This window comes from Urocitellus parryii, unplaced genomic scaffold (assembly GCF_045843805.1).
Source record: "Urocitellus parryii isolate mUroPar1 unplaced genomic scaffold, mUroPar1.hap1 Scaffold_228, whole genome shotgun sequence".
Classification (NCBI taxonomy): domain Eukaryota; kingdom Metazoa; phylum Chordata; class Mammalia; order Rodentia; family Sciuridae; genus Urocitellus; species Urocitellus parryii.
Genome location: NW_027552366.1, coordinates 78,799 through 98,512, shown reverse-complemented (window position 1 = coordinate 98,512; position 19,714 = coordinate 78,799). Strand labels below are relative to the sequence as shown.

The window sequence follows — 19,714 nt, the reverse complement described above, 5'->3', positions numbered from 1 at the left end:
CATGTGCGAGGCCCTAGGTTTGATCCTCATAACCACATGAAAATAAATAAATAAAATAAAGGTATTGTGTCCAACTACAACTAAAAAATAAATATTAAAAAAAATTTAGGTTATCATTTTGTAAACTAGATTGCATTTAGTATAATAATTTTTTTATTACTAAAATTGACTTTTCAAAAAATAGGATAATGAGGTCATTTGGAACTCTTTAGATAACTTTGCAATATGCTAAAATTAAACAGAAAATGTTATTTGCATGTTTATATATTTCTATGGTAATCATTTTAAGATCAATATTCTTGTTTTGCAGTTGAAGCTTTATATCAAACTACATACCCAGAATATCTTCAGTACATTTATTTGGTGGCACCAATATCTCTTATGATGTTAAACCCAATTGGGTTTATCTTCTGTGAAATCCAGAAGTGGAAAGATTCTCAAAATGCTTCTCAAAACAAAGTAAAAATTGTGGGACTTGGATTCCTGTGTGTATTACAGAACCCAATAGTATTTATGGTCTTCATTGGCATTGCCTTCAATTTTATTCTTGATAAAAAGGTGCCTGTATATATGAAAAATTTTCTTGATGGACTTGCAAATTCTTTTTCTGGAGCAGCCCTATTTTATCTTGGTCTTACAATGGTAGGAAAAATAAGGAGACTGAAGAAGTCAGCATTTGTTGTACTAATTCTTCTCATCACAGCTAAACTGTAAGTTTCACTTATTTAACTTGGGAATTATACTTTGTAAAAACCTTGTTTAACCAATTCATTAGGATGTGTCTGAAATTATTTTTTTCCTTTGACTATTAATCCTTCCTTATAGAATAGTTGTGATTTAAAGGAGAATGGAATATTGGTGCATTTTGAAAAATGGTCTTTCATTTCCTTATTCCATGTAGGCTATTCTTTGCATTTTACTGTCAGATATTAATAACTGTTTCCCTTTAGCTTTTTTATCCTGCTTTTATATAGTTTGTTAATTGTCTCTTAATGTCCTAGTTAGATCTTATTTTTCAAGAAATTTTGCAGGATTTCTGAATCTATTAAAATCCTAAAGGAAGAGGCATCCTAGTTATGTAAGAACAATAATTTTTAACAAATTTTTTTCATGAATTTGGGAAAATATTCTGTAATTCTGAGTTTGAATGAACTTTCTAAATAGAGATGTTGATGAATATTATTGGATATCTGATCCTAACCTGTCAAAAAGTTCTTCTTAGCTTCTTAGTTTTCAATTTATGTGTATCATTAGCCATGGAGTCACACTTCATGGTGCAGGTGACATAATTTGACTACAATATTAACTCAGAGTACTTGAGGCATACTTAACTATGGGACTCAGCTCTTGTATAGGCAGTTAAGTTCATGAAAGTGGTGCAATAAGATATGTATTTATATTTGCAAAGTAAAGTTCTGAAAATCATTTACACTGCTGTTATGCTCCTCAGAAACAAAGTATTAAATAAAATTGTCACAGTAATAAATATTGTTCTAATGATAACAGTATTATCAACTTCAACTTAAAAGTAGAATTTAACTAGTCCAATTAAATTTTTTCTAGTTAAATTCTTATTAAGTATATGTATTTTTTTCAATTAAAAAATTAAATGAGTAGTTCTTTATTTCATCCTGGAGCTTCTCTCTGGGTGCTGCTATAACAATGTTATCAACCTCGGTCTTGCTGTTTTCTTAAAGGAGAACCCAATTATTTTAGTCACTGGTTTTATGCTCTTCAATGAAATCTTAAAAGAATTTGTTTAATAATTTATTCTTCACCAGATCTGTGTTTCATTAATTTTTCTGCTCTACTTCAGTTGTTTGAGTTCCTTTTGCTGAATGTACATAATACACACATACACACACACACACACACACACACACAAAGAATTAATTGTAAGATACGTATTTTTTCTACTGGTTTTAGAATTTAATCAAGCAGTGTTATTACCATTTAAACTCCCAATCATTTAATAGAATTCAGGTTATTTTCCAAAAAGTAATTTAGTTATTTTCTTAATATTTTGTTTATTTAGTTATTTTCTTAAAAGAAGTTCTTCCCCAAAATGATCAGGTTTTTTTCTTCTAATATTTCAGTGAACCAATAGAGTAAGGAAGATAGCAGCTATAATTGCAAGTTTTACTAATATTTTTTTGGTATAGAAATAATGTTTTCCCCTCATCCCAATGTTTGAAGTATTTACAGAATGTTGTAACTCTTGAAATGGTTCCAATATGAATTCTTAATTCTTTCAATAAAATGTTCATAAGTAGGCATACATAGAATATATGCAAATAGATACAACTCTGGGAAAGAACAGAAAAATAACCTAATGCCAGTTCACTAGCGCAATCTACTATTGAGGGATAAGCATACCTTGATACCAAGTAAATTATGCATTTCTTCTTTCTTCAGCTTGGTGCTGCCACTTCTGTGCAGAGAAATGGTGGAACCCTTGGACAAGGGTGACAGTGTAGTGAATCACACAAGTTTATCAAATTATGCATTTTTGTATGGTGTCTTCCCTGTAGCACCAGGAGTGGCTATCTTTGCTACACAGTTCAACATGGAAGTAGAGATTGTATGTATATACTACTTTCTAAGTTTGATTGAAATCCAGAAAGCAACATTCTTTCTATGATAATTTGATATCTCTAAGCTACCTCATTGTAAATAAGGAGGTATTGTGTAACATTATGTAACAATAGTTATTTAATCCAGGGTCTTTAGTCATCCTTGCTTTCTTACTATTCTTTTTTAGTTTCAAGTATTCTGTTTCCATACTTATACTTAAGCCTGAAAGTTATTTAAAGAAGGGTAGCTTTGGAAATTCTGAGGAAAAAAATATATTATATTCATGATAATTTATCACCAGATACAAAATACCACATAACCTATAGCAGTAAATATCTAAAATTAATTAACATCAAATTATCAGTGTCTAAGAGTATTGTGTCTACAGCATCAAAGATTTTGAAATATGAAAGAACTGAATTATTTATTGAAGGTCAATTCTACTATATAATCTGAAGAATGTATGTGTGGTTATTTTTCTCTTTGCAAATTGCTTTTTTTGTCCTATATTTTATGAAATAGTATGTAAGGAAACTATTCATGAGTTTAATTATATCATTAAAAGGATCACTTTTAGAACCTAAAAATAACAATGGAATTTCTAGTACTTGTGATACAAATATTGATTTAACCTAGGTTAGAAGAGGGACCAAGGGAACTTACCTATGGTTTCTTTTAAAGACTTTCAGAAAGGTAAAATATGTTATTAGACAATATGCTGGATTCTATAATATCTTTTTACTGATTTATTTTTATTTCAGAAACCTTTAGTGTGTTGTGGGTATTTAAAGTTTAAAGTAATTGAATGAGATCATGACTCCTCAATTTGATCTATTTTTTTACAGATAACCTCAGGGATGGTAATAAGCACATTTGTGTCAGCTCCAATTATGTATGTTTCTGCCTGGTTATTGACCTTTCCCACTATGGACCCTAAGCCATTGGCATATGCCATCCAGAATGTTAGTTTCGATATAAGTATTATCAGCCTGGTCTCCTTGGTAAGTATGTTTCAGTGTAAAATTGAATGGAAACCATAGAACAAGTTTGAAAATAGCTTAGTAATAGAAAAAAGATTTAAAAATTAGTTTCTTAGGAAATAAAATAAAGTTAAAGCCTGCCCATAAAATGGAATATCAACCTTTCAATTAAATGAGTTTTGTCTTTTCATTTGGGAGAGTTGTAAGAGTAGACAAGGTGTGAGATTTAGTCAGACCTGGATTTGACTCCTGGCCCTATCACAAATTAGCTGTGTATCCCTGGAAAGTTAACTTAATCTCTCTAAGCTTTAGTTTTCTCAGCTATAAAAGAAAGATAATAATTTCACATATCTCCATGGGTTGTTTAAGGAATAAATGAGATAATAAATGTGATAAACATGCTGTGAATGACGACTTACCATATAAATACTAGCTGTTGTAGAATCATGAGGTCAGAAGAGATCTTTGGGGCCCTGTTCAATTGCCGATTTTATGTTAGTGACAATTTAGATTACTATTCAAATTGGATATATCTAGTTCAACTTAAATAATTAAGCATTTGACAACTACAATATCTTGTAGATCAACTTGCCTCTTAAATTCAAGCAATATTTTCAATGATAAAGGGGGTGGGGTGGGGATGAATATGTATATTGGCAACAAATAAATGTATGGCTAACATAGTTTTTAATAAATTTGACATGTCACATATTGTAAAATCTATGCCCACTGAGAAGAGAATGGTGATATAAAATCTATTGGCAATGATGGGAGAAAGAAGGAAATTGACTAGCCTACTTACTTGGCCACTATGTGGATAGAATAGAAACCCAGACCTGGGACTCAGGGCATAGCCCAGTGGTAGAGCATGTAGTTAGCATGTATAAGGCTCTGGGTCAATCCCCAGAACAACAAAGAAAAGAAACCTAATCCTTTTAAATATGAAAAATGCAAGATGATAATTCTCAGTATAGATAGTCTGTTTAAAGAAAGACAGCTTAGAATTTTGAATTTAGCTACCTTATCAGCCAGTGTGGTAGAAATAAAAAAGGGAAAACTTAGGATCTTATATTATTGTTATTATTATTATTATTATTATTATTATTATTATTATTATTACATCTCCACTAAAACTTCTTTCCCAAATAATTGGCTGTGACCCAGTGTCCCCTCTCAGCCATGGAAGATAGGCATAGTTAGAACATGGCTCTAGTCAAAGCATTAGTTTTTAAAGATCACGTAATTTTAAGATGGTTAATTACTATGGGAGATTCCCATGCTTTTCATTTTATTTTTGATGTAGTTATTTACCTTAATACTCTATTTGGTACTAGGTAAAGAAAATAACATTGGAATTTCTTTCTGAACTAAGATAAAGAAGTTTTTGTTTGTTTGTTTGTTTTGTACCAGGGCTTGAATCCAGGGGCACTACCAGTGACTTACATCCCCAGCCCTTTTTTGTTTTGAGACAGGGTCTCACTAAGTTGCTTAGGGCCTCGAAAAATTGCTGAGGCTGGCTTTGAACATGCAATCCTCCTGCCTCAGCCTCATATAACTAGTTGCTGGGATCACAGGTATGCGCCACTGTGCCTTGATAAGAGGATTCTTTAAAGATAATCATCCCAGGGCTGGTGATGTAGCTCAGTGTAATACTTGCCTACTTTGCATGAGGCCCTGGGTTTGAGCCCCAATGCCACCAAAAAAGAGTTAATCAATATGTTATTTAATAAGTAATTTTAAATATTTAGAAACATGAATAACTTTTGAAACTTTTGTCTTCAAGATCTGGTCTCTGGCTATTCTTCTCTTGAGTAAAAAATATAAGCAGCTTCCTCATATACTTACAACCAATTTACTCATTGCTCAGGTTAGTATATCTATAGATATTTAGAATTTTTCAGGGCTATTCTACTGCTCCTGAGAAAATTAATGTTAGGTTTTTCCAGTTATAAAGTCATAAATACTATTAAATATGATCAATTAAATTTGATCATAATTAGTTTATGCCTAATATATTAAATATTGCAATAGGCCTTGAACTTTCAGTTGAGGCTAATAATAGCATTTGATAATAACTTTGAGTTATTAATAGAATCAATTGAATCATTAAAATCTGAACTCTCACAGTCTTATTTTTCTAGTTAGATCTTTGCATGTCACAAATCATAATGGAAAGAAATTTAGCATTTTCTATATAAATCATTACTAAATTTAAGGTTAGTATTTAGAATATATTCATTATCAGTTTCAGTTAAACATGTACATTGTTAAAGGCTCTATATACAGAAGTTTTTATTACAAAGGTTGAATTTTTCATATAACTAGTTGATAATTGGTCAGAAATAATTTACAATGAATAATTATATTTGCTGTGAATAAAACTTATACAAATATAGTTGATTCAATAGCTATTTTCTATAATAATGTTGAATTGTACGATTTGCTTAGCTATTTACAAAGTCTTTTAATAATTCTTTCTTTAGTCTATTGTCTGTGCTGGAATGATGATATGGAATTTCGTTAAAGAAAAAAATTTTGTTGGACAAATTTTGGTGTTTGTTCTATTGTACAGCTCCCTGTATAGCACCTACCTGTGGACAGGTAAGTTGATCATGAATGGATGGATATTGAGGTGTGCTTCCCCTTCCCCCATGTTTAAAAGGCCTCAGCTTCTAGTGATCTACTTGAAGTCTGGTAGCACAGGATCAGGGCGTTCATTCAAGCAGATATGCCCACTAATATGAGCAGTCTACAAAGCTGGTTTCTGTTTCCTAATGTACTCTATTTCTCCCTGGGCTCAGAGCCTTTTCCAATAGCATGGCCCTTTTTCTTGGAGTCTTTGGCTGTATCTAGGCCACTATCAGCACAGCTCCCCTTTGGAGACACCAAGGGGCAGGTGCTGAAGGCAGGTGGAGAAAGTAGAGAAAGAACAGAGGTGTGTGTATCTCAGAGCTTATTACTAGAATCCCATTGACCTGCAAAATTGTGGCTCTGATTTATGCAAATTAATTGCCTTTTGGAGTCTTAGTTTCTTCACCTGTAAATCTGGGTTATAGTATTTTACAATTATTTTGAGGATGAAACAAAAGTATGGATATTTATGTCTGCTGGGTGCTAAGTGCTCAATAAATGGACCTATATTAATTATTAAATAGAAGAACAAGAAAAGTAGGAGAATAAAAGAATGTGGAAATATGAGTCAATAAGACTGTTTCTCATCTCAACTGGCTCCAGAAGGGTATTTAAAGTGTTTAAGCACATTGCTATTCTTAAGTATAACATTTATTTGGATGCCAGCATTTTGGTTGTGTATTAAAAGTTCTGTCTGGCTATTTTGTGTTATTACCACAAATTTGAACCTGTAAAATTGTACATAAAAGGAAATTGCATAATGGTTAAGAAGAAAGTGTCAGAAAGAGGCTTCCAAGGACAGACCTTTGGTTTCATGCCTTCAGGATCAAAAGCAGGTCCCATCCAAGTTAACAGTCTTTTGAAGTGAAGCAACAATGAGGTGAGGAATTGTAGAATGAAAAATTCAGTACAAACAGAAGATAGTTTGTACTTCTTAGAGAGAAGTACACCTTGCATGAGTTTTCATGAAATGTCAAATTAAAAGAGCCTATCGACTATACTTGCAAATATAGAAGCATCAACCTGATCTCTAATACCTAGGTTTATTTAGGTAAAATTTAGGATGAGAATAAGAATAGCAAATAAATCAATATGTTAAAAAATTCCCAATTCTCTCTGAAACCTTCTTCAAGTATGCATGTTAAAATTTATCCCAAGAAATTATTCTGAATTCCCTGACCCTGAAGAGATGCCCTTTAACCTTCAGATTATTATGATATTAGAGAATTTTAGATCCCAAAGTGTATATTTTACTATATATTTTTTTAGTTGTAGTTGGACACAATACCTTTATTTTATGTGGTGCTAAGGATCGAACCCAGCACCTCACATGTACTAGGCGAGCACTCTACTGCTGAGCCATAACCCCAACCCCCCCAAAGTATATTTTTAAATCTACTGTTCCGTTATTTTCAATTTTATTCATTTGCATACCATTCTCACAATTTTTGCCCTGTCTACATACCACATTTTTTTCTTCTTAAAGTCAACTTATTTTTTTAGTTCAATCAATTGAGCTTTATGTCAATGAAATCTCAGATTTCATATGCTAATTACAATTTTTCAAATGCTCATTAAATGCATAGCTAGTCAAAAAATCTCCATCTTCCTGCTGCTTTAGTTTAAACCCTTCATTTTGCAAATTAGGAAAACAGGCCCAAAGAGTTCAACTGATTTCAGGCAGGGGATCTCACAGCTCCCTCAGTGAGAAGCAGGACTATATTCTGCCTTATTGTGTATGCTTCCTTTCATAAGGCAGAAACGAAAAACAGAATCTTAAGGAGTGCTCTTACATAGTAACACAGCACCATTCGATGATGAATTACTTGTTTCCTTGGCACTTTGAAAACCTAAAACTAGAGAGTATATAGATATATTGATGAGGGAGTAGTGGTAAGAAAAAAAAATTCTCAAAGACCTTTAGGTGGATAAATATTCATTCTAGCAGTGTTATTTAATCTGTATAATTTCAAATCTAGGTATGAATTCTTTGTATACAACTATAAAAGCACAGCAAATTCATAGATTAGAGTCAAGCAAAACTACAAACCCAGTAATCTTTATTAACACATTAAATAACATAACAAAGGAACTTGTGTTACTAATGTAATTAATAACTTGTAATGTAAAATGGAACTCAGTTCCCTGGTATTTTAATTTGGCTTGAATTTATTAGGTCATGACCTGGTTATCTTACTACTTTTCTTTCCTCAAATTACCTCAGAACCTTCATTTGGACTGGATATTGTGATATCATTTGGCTTTCAGTTGTTGCAAACTTTTTGGGAAGGCGGAGGGGTGAGAGGTACTAACCAGGGATTGAACTCTGGGGCACTTAACCACTGAGCCACATCTCTAGCCCTTTTATAAATTATTATTTTTTTAAATTTCCAGACAGAGTCTCAGTCAGGGCCTTACTAAGTTGCTAAGGCTAGTATTGAACTTGTGATCCTCCTGCCTCAGCCTCCAAAGCTGCTGGGATTACAGGTGTATGCCATTACACCCAGCTAACTTGTTACAAACTTAATATAAAACCAAATACAAGCTCTGAAGTCATGAGACTATACTTGATTATAAGGATGGCATACAGATGATTATCACTGAAAATAAGCCAAAAGACTTAAAATTTCTTTTTTTTTAAGTTATAGACGCAATACCTTTATTTTATTTATTTTTATATGGTGCTGAGGATTGAACCCAGTGCCCCACACATGTGAGGCAAGTGCTTAACCACTGAGCTACAATCCCATCCCAGGACTTAAAATTTCTAACTGATTTTTTTCCCTCAGATCCTGAAGCATATATGATAGCAACCCCAGGGAGACCTACAGATCTGAGTTTGAGAAACAGGGAATTGAAGAATTTACCTTATGTCAAAAGGCTTAGTTTCTAGACTGGCTCTGCCCTCTGCTGGCTGTCTGACTTGGGCAAACCTTTGTTTCCATGTCTAAAAAATGAAGGTGTTAATTTGAAACAGAGGTCTCTTCTAGCCCTAAAGTCCTAAGATTCTTATAGCTCTGTAGAATTTATTAAGCAAGATGTAACTTGTATAAATGATTGGGTATAAGGTATAAGGAAAGTCTAAAAACTTGAAAACATCCGTGTTTGTATTAAGGTCACACCATGTTTGTATTAAGCTCCATCAGCACACTTAATGTGAAGCATAACTTGTATAAGAATTGCTTATAGTTCTTACCACTGACAGAGTATGTTTTCTGTACAGCTAATTTTCTTTCAATCATATTTAGAATGCAATCATATACATCCAAAGAATAAAATGATCAGGGCTTTTGGGGAAAAAAATCCTACTGGATAAAACAAGATTTGAGTAAAGAAACGATACAGGAGAGAATTCAAATGATTTTTATTATTCATTTTTAGCTGTAGATGGACACTGCACTTTTATTTTATTTATTTATTTTTATGTGGTGCTGAGGATTGAACCTGGTACCTCACATGTGCAAGTGTTCTGTCACTGAGCCACATCCCCAGCCCTCAAATAATTTTTAAATTAGGGAAACATCAAGAATAATGATCTCTCTTTCTATCTTTATTTCTTGTTCTTAGGCCTTCTAGCAATTTCTTTGTTTCTTTTGAAAAAACGAGAAAGTGTACAAATTCCTGTCGGAATCATCATAATATCTGGCTGGGGGTAAGTTGGTAGTTTTTTGTTTGCTTACATGTTTCCATATGCACAGTTACTATTCATTCTCTCTTTCTCTCTCAATTACCCTTGTTATTATAGAATTCCTGCTCTCCTTGTTGGTGTTCTTTTGATAACTGGAAAACACAATGGAGATAGCATTGACTCAGCCTTCTTTTATGGAAAAGAGCAGGTGGGAAGAGTTTATTAGCAGTTCTGTTCTTGAGAACATCTCATTTTAGCTTGTTAATGTACCTAATTATACTTACATTGAAATTAACTTTAAAAATCTATTCTAATTTATTGCAGTTTATACTGGTGATCCTATATCACCTTGTCACACCTCAAATATGATGAACGTTTTGCATGCTAAGTCTGTATTTAGCTGAAGAATGCTTGAGCTTAATTGATTCTTCTTAAAAACTCTTATGAATTATGTTTTCTTTACTGGAGAAAAGAGTGATTAATTTAAAGCCATTTAACAAGCTAGTAGTTATAGTAAATGTCAAACTCTTGATTCTTAATCCTATCAAAAATATAAATTTCAGAAAACAATGTGTCTGGGAAAAAGTGTACTTGAACAGCTATAGAATAGGAGGCTTATGAGCCTGCTGAATTCTTCAGGAAGGCCCCAAGAATGTGTTTTTAAAAACCTCCCTGAAGATTTTCATTTGTTATCCTTTTTTTTCCTGTTCTGTAATTTTGAATTTGAGTTTTTATGAGAATAAATAAGATATACATGTAAAGAACTTTGACTAGTGCTGGCATATAGTTACTGCTCATAAGTATTAGCTGTACTTATTCATTTTTACTATCATTATCATAAAATTTCTCAACTGAAGTATACTTGAACTACATAAGCAAAAATTCAAAATTAAAGTTATAACAAATTATTCCAATTACTTGTAAAAGAAACCAGTGGCTATGTTAATCAGCTGCTGTACAACAAAGCATCTAGAACACTTACATGATTATAAACAGACTCTGATTTCTCTTCAAGTACATTCCTTATATGCTGTTACCCATTCTTAAGAACCACTGTTCTAGAGTATTTACAACTGTGCAGATGTATTTTCCATCAAAAAATGCTCTTAATGCATTCTGCTAAGATTATCAGATGGGATTATAAAAGTGGCCTAATGTCTTTTTTTTTTTTTTTAACATCGTCAGATGATCACCACAGCAGTCACCCTGTTCTGCAGCATTCTAATAGCTGGTATATCACTCATGTGCATGAACCGCACCACCCAAGCAGGACACTATGAATGTTTCAGTCAGTCTCAGAGCCACAAAGCAGTGGAGCCTGGAAACACTGCTTTTGATGAGAGTCCAGCACCAACAAATGAACCAGAACTTTTTACAAGTTCAGTACCAGAAACAAGTATGTTACGTGCCTTTATAGCATACATCCTAATTATTTTGCTTAAGAGAGGATCCCTGAACTATTCTGAAAATCATAGGTATTTGCCAAATTAAGAACCTGAATCACAGTCAATAATCGGAAGAGTTTACAAATTATTTCTGAAAGTATGTTTGTGAGAACAATCTTTTGTTAAAAATGTAGGACTTCCTGAGACCTGAGAGCTTAGAAAGTTTAGAAAAAAGTCACAATGGAAAGGAATATTCTTCCTAGAAATCTACACACATATATATGTTAATTTAACAACATTTTATCAACAAAGTGAGCTAAAGGAGGCCTACTAAGAGGCTGGGTTGATAGTGGAAATTAGGCATCTGCAAACTAGAGCCCAGACCAAATCACACCCACCATATAAAAATGATTTTTACACTTTTAAAAGGTTGAAGAAAAATTAATAAATATTTTGTGACTACTGGAAATTATATGAAACCTAAATTTCATGTCTGTAATTTTATTAAAACAGCCATGCTTATTGATTTACGCATTGTCAATGGCTGCTTTCATGCTGTAATAGCAGAGTTGAGTCATTGCATCAGAGACTGGCTTGTAAAGCCTAAAATATTATCTAACCCTTTATGGAAGATGTTTGCCCATTCTTGGTATAAGTAAAAATATGATCCTAACTAGTATATGTGTTAGTAAGAGTCAACAATTGTTACAGGATTTGTTTCAATTCATGAAGGGAAGTCAACAATAGTGTATGCATTTTGGATGCACTGATGCGTGTGGAAAGTTCACAGATAACGGACATTGTGTTCAGAAGAATAAATGATGGTTTACAATATTTTGTTTAGATAGCTTGTGGAGTAGAAAGATGAGTAAAGTATAAGAAGAAAGAGTGACAACAGAGATAGAAGATAATTTATTCATCTTCAAAAGGAAGAAATGAGAAAGTTTCATTGCACAGCACTTTGTCATGAACTGTGTTAGTGCTAGGAATGTTGCATTTAAAATGCTGCCCACAAATCTCGCCATTTTACATTTCCTTTCTTCCTTCCTCACCCGTTCCAAACTGGAAGTAAATAAAAGAGTGATTAAAAACTTACCCTGGAGCCATATTGCCTATGTTCAAAGCCTGACTTCATGATTTACTACTGTCTGATCTTGGGCAATTTCCCAGTGTTTCACTTTCTTTATCTAGTAACACCTACCTGTAAGAATGTGATTGGAGCCAGGTACAGTGGCAACCTATAATCCTAGCGGCTTGGGAGTCTGAGGCAGGAGGATCCCGAGTTCAAAGCCGGCCTCAGCAACTTAGGAAGGCCCTAAGCAACTCAGTGAGACCCTGTGTCTAAATAAAATGTAAAAAAGGGCTAGGGAAGTGGCACAGTGGTTAAATGCCTCTGCGTTCAATCCCCAATATAAAAAAAAAGAAAGAAAGAAAAAGAATGTTACTGTATAAAATGAGTGAACATGTATAAAGTCCAGCACATAGTAAGTATGAGTAAGTAATAGCTATTATTATAACATTTATTAATTTTTTTACAGAATTTTAAGTGTACTCCAGATATTTTATATGACAAACTATGGCAAATCAACTCAATTGTATTGAAACAAAGAGAGTAACTCAACAAAATTATCAAAATATCCAATAATATGAAACTTTTGCATTTTGAATTAATATGGCTTGATGAAGAGCCTCCCAAGAGGCACACAAGAAAAAACACAAAGATACAGGGCAGATCCTGTTTTCTGAAGACAAGACATCCTTATCCAGGAAAAACAGTTTCCTATAGTTCTCCAATATCGCACCCCTGTACAAAACCCTCTGAGCGGGGTTCAGGCACTTGCATTTCTCCTGTTGGAAAACACTGTGGCTACATCCCTGAATGCCAATAATCCCAAGGGCACCCACATGCAGGTGTAGGGACCCCAAGACTCTGGAGGTATAGGACTAGGTACTGATAACATTTTTTATTATGATTATTACTGTTATTGTTATTTTTGGTACTAGGTATTGAACCCAGGAGGGCTTTACCACTGAACTATATCACCAGCCCTTTTTACTTTTTATTTTGAGTCAGAGTCTCACCAATTTGCTGAAGCTAGCCTCAAACTCGCAATCCTCCTGCCTCACCTTCAGAGTCCCTGAGATTTCAGGTATGCACCATTGCACCCCGCTTATTATAACATTTCATTATAAAAGGAAGACATCAAGGTTCAAGACTAGCCTCAGCAAACTAGAGAGCCCCTAAACAACTTAGTGAGACCCTGTCTCAAAATAAAAATGGCTAGGATATAGATCAGTGATAAATTGTCCCTAGTTAAATCCCCAGTACAAAAAAAAAAAAGACATTCATACAGTAAGGAATTCAAATACAATTACAATTATAATTCAAATACAATTAAAAAGGAATTCAAAGACAATTAAAAGAGAAGCTAAACTCTTCCCCTCCCTTGCCCTTGGCTCTACTCCCCAGAGTTATTTTATGGTTTATTTATCACAATTCATAATGTTCCACAACTTCTGCAAAGGTAATGAAATATGAGATAACAATTTTTCTTCTTAGATAACTGTAAGAAATTCAGTAAAGCTTGAACTCAGGGTACATATGGGGAAGAGATCAAAAAAAGTTGGAAAAGTAAGCAGATACAGAGGGCATTCTGTGTCATCGGAAAATATGAAGGTTTTGTCCTACATGTAAAGGGTCCTATTAGTAGTTTTTGCAATAGGCTAGGCCAGATACAGGGCAGAGGGTGGTAGGTGTGGGATGGACCGGATAGGTCAGACTCAGAAGCTGTACTGATGGACTTGCAATCAACTGGACTGGTGAGAGCTAATGGAGGACCTGAGTATAACTTCCAGAAATTTGGTTTTAGTGAATGTGTGATCATCCTTCAGGCCTTCCAGGCACATCTTCTCTTTCCTTCTCAGGTATTTTAGCCTTTCAGAACAGGCAGTTCTCCCTCCGCAGGGTCCTTCATCTACACCTGACCTTTATTCCCCACTGTGGCCTCCAGTCTCTCTGCTAGATTCTTGTAATTCCTTCCAAACTGGGCTGCCTGTCTCCCATCACTCCCTGCTCCAATCTGTTTTATATGAATTGGCAAAACCTTCCTCACAGAGCTCTGGTCACATAGACTCCTGATGCAGGTCTAGGAGGACCCTGCAGTTGGACAAGGTTCACACTCCTGAACATGGTGCTCAAGATCTTCCACAATCCAGACATGCCCTGCTCTGGCCCAGTTCTGCCCCCTCTCCTCTTCAGCTTTCCCCTCTCTCCACTACTGAGCTTTCCATGCTTTTCCCCAAAATGGCATTCATTTTATTACACCTCTTTTCTATTATATTATATTATATTATACCTCCTTTTAAATATATAATATATATTTTATATATATTATACCTCTTTTCTATTATATTCTTTTCTATTATTCTTTTATACTTCATGGCCTTTAAACCCAAGCTCACTAATTTCTTTCTTAGGTAATTCATGATTATATCAGAATTTCATTCAAGTTTCTTGACCACTTTCCTTTTGAAAGCTGAAGTTCAAGGATTGAATATTTAAAAGCTGACTTCCATGGGCCTAGAGTACTGTTCTGATCATGCACAACTTCCTTTCCTACTTTACTTTCTTGAAGAATCTTTCAGGTATCCTACAAACCCATATATTGATTGTTTTCTGACAGAGCTTGAAGACCATCCCACCTACAGCTGGCTGTGTCTTTCTTTTCCACAAGTGTTTTAAAACTGGCTACCAAAGGCCAGACATCTGTGGGAATTGCTGAACTAAGAGTTTTAGGCCCAGAGACTTTTGCTGCTACATCTTTACCTATTATTTAAAAATAGCAGATGAACTGTATAATAGCTTTTCTTTAAATCCATTATTATCATCTCCAGCAAGAAAATAACGTGAACCTATAGTATAAATAAATGGAGAGCAAGATGATAGCTATACCTTATCTAAGAAACCTTCTGTGATGTTTATACTTCCCTCTTATTTCACTATTTTATAATTGCTTTTTAAGTTGTTTATATAGCCCACTAGACTAGACTATAAGTGATTTGTCTATCTGATAGACTGGCTGGATGTGGTGGTGCAATCCCAGCTACTCAGGATGTAGCAGGAGGATTGCAAGTTCAAGGCCAGCCTCAGCAACTTACCAAAACCCTGTCTCAAAATAAAAAATGTTTTGTGGATGTAGTTCAATCCCTAACACTGAAAAGAAAATTAGCTGATTGAAACCTTCAAGTTTCTGAAGAAGTATGGACTAGATAATGTATTTTCTTTTCTATTATCCTTTGGTTCTATTTTAACCTTGAGATAGCATCAATATCTTAAATTTAGCAAGGCCATTTTTGACTGCAGTTTTGTTACTTTTAAATACTTTTAAGAACATCATTGAAGAAATTAAGAATGTTGTCAATGAAAGGTTATTCTTGGGAATTATTCATTTTTCTAGCATATTAAATTTTAATAGTTTATTATTAAAGTTATTATTCAATTATAATTCATGTCAAGGAGCACCATGTCTATGTAAGTGTGAAAGGTTTTAAAGAGCACAGTGGATACAACAATTATTAATTGGGCATTATGTAAAATTGTGGATGTGTAACCGACGTGATTCTGCAATCTGCATTTGGGGTAAAATTGGGAGTTCATAACCCACTTCAATATAATGTATGAAATATGATATGTCAAGAGCTTTGTAATGTTGTGAACAACCAATAAAAAAATAAATAAATAAATAAAATAAAGAGCACAGTGTACAGTTCTATGACTATATGGAAGAAAAAATTACAGCTCTATAACAGATATCTCAGTGTGACTTCTATAAGCCAACCTGCCTATAAACCTGCAAGAGATTTTCAGCAGTATATATTTGAAAGAAAAACATATATCATTGTTTTTACTGCATCATCTAAACTAATAGGAGACAGATTCTTGAAAGAAGTTATTTCAAGCCTAACTTAGAAAGCAGGAGAAGATTTGATCAGCCTAGGTCTTTTATTGTTTGTTTGTTTGTTTGTTTTAATTAGTTACACATGACAGTACAATGATCTTGACATATACAATTGAATCAGATGGGATATAATTTCATTTTTCTAAGTGTACAGGTTGTAGAATTACATTGGTCATGCAGTCACTTATATACCCACAGCAATAATAATGTCTATTTTATTCTGCTGTCCTTCCATTCCCCCCTTCCCCTCCCCTCCCCTCCCTTCTCTCTACCCAATCTAATGTGACACAATTCTTTTTTTTTCCCTCACATCATCATACCTGTATTCTGTATAATGAATATGCAATTCCCTTTCTCCCTACCTTTCCCTTCCACCTCTCTTCCCTAACTAGAGGTAATTTTCTTCTCATGCTCTTCCTCCCTACCCCATTTTGAGTCACCTCCCTTATATCAGAGAAGACATTCAGCATTTGTTTTTTGGGATTGACTAACTTCACTTAGCATGATCTGCTCTAATTGCCATCTATTTCCTGCAAATGCCATGATCTTGTTATTTTTTAGTGCTGAGTAATATTCCATCGTGTATAAATGCCACATTTTTTCTATCATTCATCCATTGAAGGGCATCTAGGTTGACTCCACAGTCTAGCTATTGTGAATTGTGCTGCTATAATTATTGATGTGGCTGTGTCCCTGTAGTATGCCATATTTAGGTCTTTTGAGTCAGCCTAGGTCTTGATGGGACTTGTGGAGGGTGTGAAGAATTTTCCTGAAAGAAGGAAATGCTTTTTGTTGCTTAGGATGGGTAGCTGGCTAGGAAAAGAGGCCAAGTCATAGGCAGCTATCCATTTAGACTGAGTTTGAATTTTCCACAGTTACCAATAGAACGCTAGTATGTATTTTTGAAAAGTGATGAAATAAAAGCTGTGTTTTAGGAAAGTGAATTTTTAGTTCCCAAAATACAGTAGAATTAAAACAGCAATGAATAAATTTTTTCTTCTCTCATATAAGAAGACAATATATAAAGATGATGATCATTCATCCTACACTTTTTAAAATGTTAATATTGTACAGCACATTTGAATACTTTTGATAATTGTCATGTGAAAATATTTCCATGGAGGCAGCATGAGTAGGTTTTGGGTGGTTTGGTTTTGTTTGGAATTTCTTGAACTTGTCCATTTCTGTTGTGGTTGGGCTCTACTCTCACATTATTTTTCTATATATAGGTTGCTGCTCTTGCTCCATGGGAAATGGTGAATTATGCTACCCATCAATAGAGCCAGCAGCAAACACAAGCACCAGTGGGCCTGTGATTCCTTCATTTGAGAAAAGTAAGTGCCCTGGGATATGAGGAAGGGCATAAGGAACAGAAGAGCCCTTGTCCTTCTGTGTCATGAAACCTCTACATAGTATTTCTTCAGCAGCTGTAATACTACAGAACACTATTTGAGAACAGATTCTCAAATAAAATAGGAAAAAGATGTGAATAGAATAATAATCGTGCAGAGAAAACATTTATTTTAAAAAGATAAAGTTCTTATAGTATCACACGCGTGTATGCATGCACGCATACACGCACACACACACACACATGCACACACACTTTCCAATAAATTTAACTCAAGAGATAAACCCAAGAAATTTGCCCTAAAAGCTATTATTATTTTGGCTTTTTTTCTTATTTTAGAAGCTGAGACTTTCCCCTATCACTAACCCTTATGACCAGGACTAATTAATTAGTGCTTAATTATATTGTGCTTTAAATATAACTTCTTTTAAAAATAAGAAAAACAACTTTAAAAGTAATAAACTTTTGGCATGTAAACTAAGAGACTAAGTCACTTTTTTCTGAATTTTAAATTATTTAAAACTGAACATATTTATATAGAATTGGAATTGCAGTGCACTTTCAGTTGATTTTGCTCTTTGTGATGGAGAATCTGTCAATTACATTGTTGCAAAAGGCATTTTTAAAAGTTTTTTAGTTATAGATGGACCCAGTACCTTTATTTTTATTTTTAATGTGGTGCTGAGGATCGAACCCAGTGTCTTCCACATGCAAGGCGAGCACTCTACCACTGAGCTACAACCCCAGCCCATGGCATATGTCTTTATATAATAAATGTTGGGAGGATTATAAGAAATTATGGGTGCAAATCACTTAGCATTGTGTATGGTATACGTGGTAAATGTTCATTAAATGTAATACTGGCAACAGTTGTTATTCAGGTGGCATTTATATTTGTCTGCTATCTGTTGGCTAGGAATGAATCTTAAATAGTAGCAGAACTTCGGTTTCCATAGAAAGAAATATCAGATTATCAGCCTTCATTAAATTTTCTAATAGGACATCCAATCTCGAATTCAGTTAAATTGTCTTAGTTTTTATTTATGTGCTTCTTTTGTAAAGTAGTGTTTCTTTATGTCCCAAGGTTTGCTTTCTTAATTTTTTTCTCTCTACCCAATATCATAGTAAAGTCATTTTCTGCTTCTCAAATTATCCTTAGTCTTTCTTTAACTATCATTTTCTTCATTACTAATACTGATTCATGAAAACTTTTATACTATAGGGACTTTCAAAATTTTCTGATCATGTTTTGTAAAAATCATATTAAAAGAAAGCCATCATATATGGACATCATCTAACCATGTAATTTAGTATCATTCCTAAGCCTGAAATTTTAAAAAAAGCCTAAAGGAAATTAAACCATAGACAAATGAGAATTTCTAGAGCTTTACAATATAATTCGTCCCCCATTCCCTGCTGTTGCACAAAGGCAAAATAAATATTACATTTAGATTGCTATGTGGCAACAATGTGGGAAAAGGCAAATGAAAAACTAATAAGATTTATTTTATGCATTTTAATAATGTGTGTACATAATATTTTAAAACCAGTTTTTTCATAATATATATACACACATATATAAATATAACTCAAATTTTCTACACATAAGTTATTATGTTAGCTTTCTATTACTGTGACAAAATTTCTGAGGTAATCAGCTTAATAAGGAAAAAAGGTTTATTTTGGCTCATAGTTTAGGAGGTTTCAATTCATGGTCAAGTGACCCAGGTGCTTTGGGCCTAAGGCAGCACAGTACATCGTGGTGGGAGCATGTGGCAAAGAAGCTGCTCATCTCATGGCAGCCATGAAGCAAAGAGAGAAAGAAAGGAGGGGCTGGAGTCCCAATATTTTTTCTTCCACTGTGCCTTACCTACCTCCTAAATGTTTCACAACCTCCCAACAGTGCCTCAGACTAGGGACAGCCTTTAATACTGGGTCTTTGGTGGACATTCAAGAGTCAAACTAGAGCAGATATATACAAATAGTTATTATTAAAATAGAATCATACTACAGAGATAGTTTGGTGACCTACTTTCTTTTTACTTAGCAAGACTGTAAACTTTCTCCCTACCATTAACTATTATGCTAGACCACATTTAGTGGTTGTATGTGTCCTTTCCCAAAAAGTGGCCTTAAGAAATAGATTTTTATTTTTAGGGTAAGAGCTATAAAATTGTTTTTTAATCTTTAACTTATATAAGATTGTA

At 33.8% G+C, this 19,714-nt stretch overlaps 1 protein-coding gene across 1 annotated transcript in view; it reads left to right on the top strand.

The window, feature by feature from the left end:
- Positions 1 to 19,714, top strand: part of LOC144251805 (lysosomal cholesterol signaling protein-like) — a 48,245-nt gene that overhangs the window by 18,635 nt on the left and 9,896 nt on the right. The window contains exons 3-11 of the mRNA XM_077794527.1: positions 311 to 710; positions 2,416 to 2,581; positions 3,420 to 3,575; positions 5,338 to 5,421; positions 6,038 to 6,155; positions 9,753 to 9,837; positions 9,931 to 10,021; positions 10,999 to 11,209; positions 17,386 to 17,490. Coding sequence (XP_077650653.1) covers positions 311 to 710; positions 2,416 to 2,581; positions 3,420 to 3,575; positions 5,338 to 5,421; positions 6,038 to 6,155; positions 9,753 to 9,837; positions 9,931 to 10,021; positions 10,999 to 11,209; positions 17,386 to 17,490 — 1,416 coding nt within the window. The remainder of the gene's footprint in view (positions 1 to 310; positions 711 to 2,415; positions 2,582 to 3,419; positions 3,576 to 5,337; positions 5,422 to 6,037; positions 6,156 to 9,752; positions 9,838 to 9,930; positions 10,022 to 10,998; positions 11,210 to 17,385; positions 17,491 to 19,714) is intronic.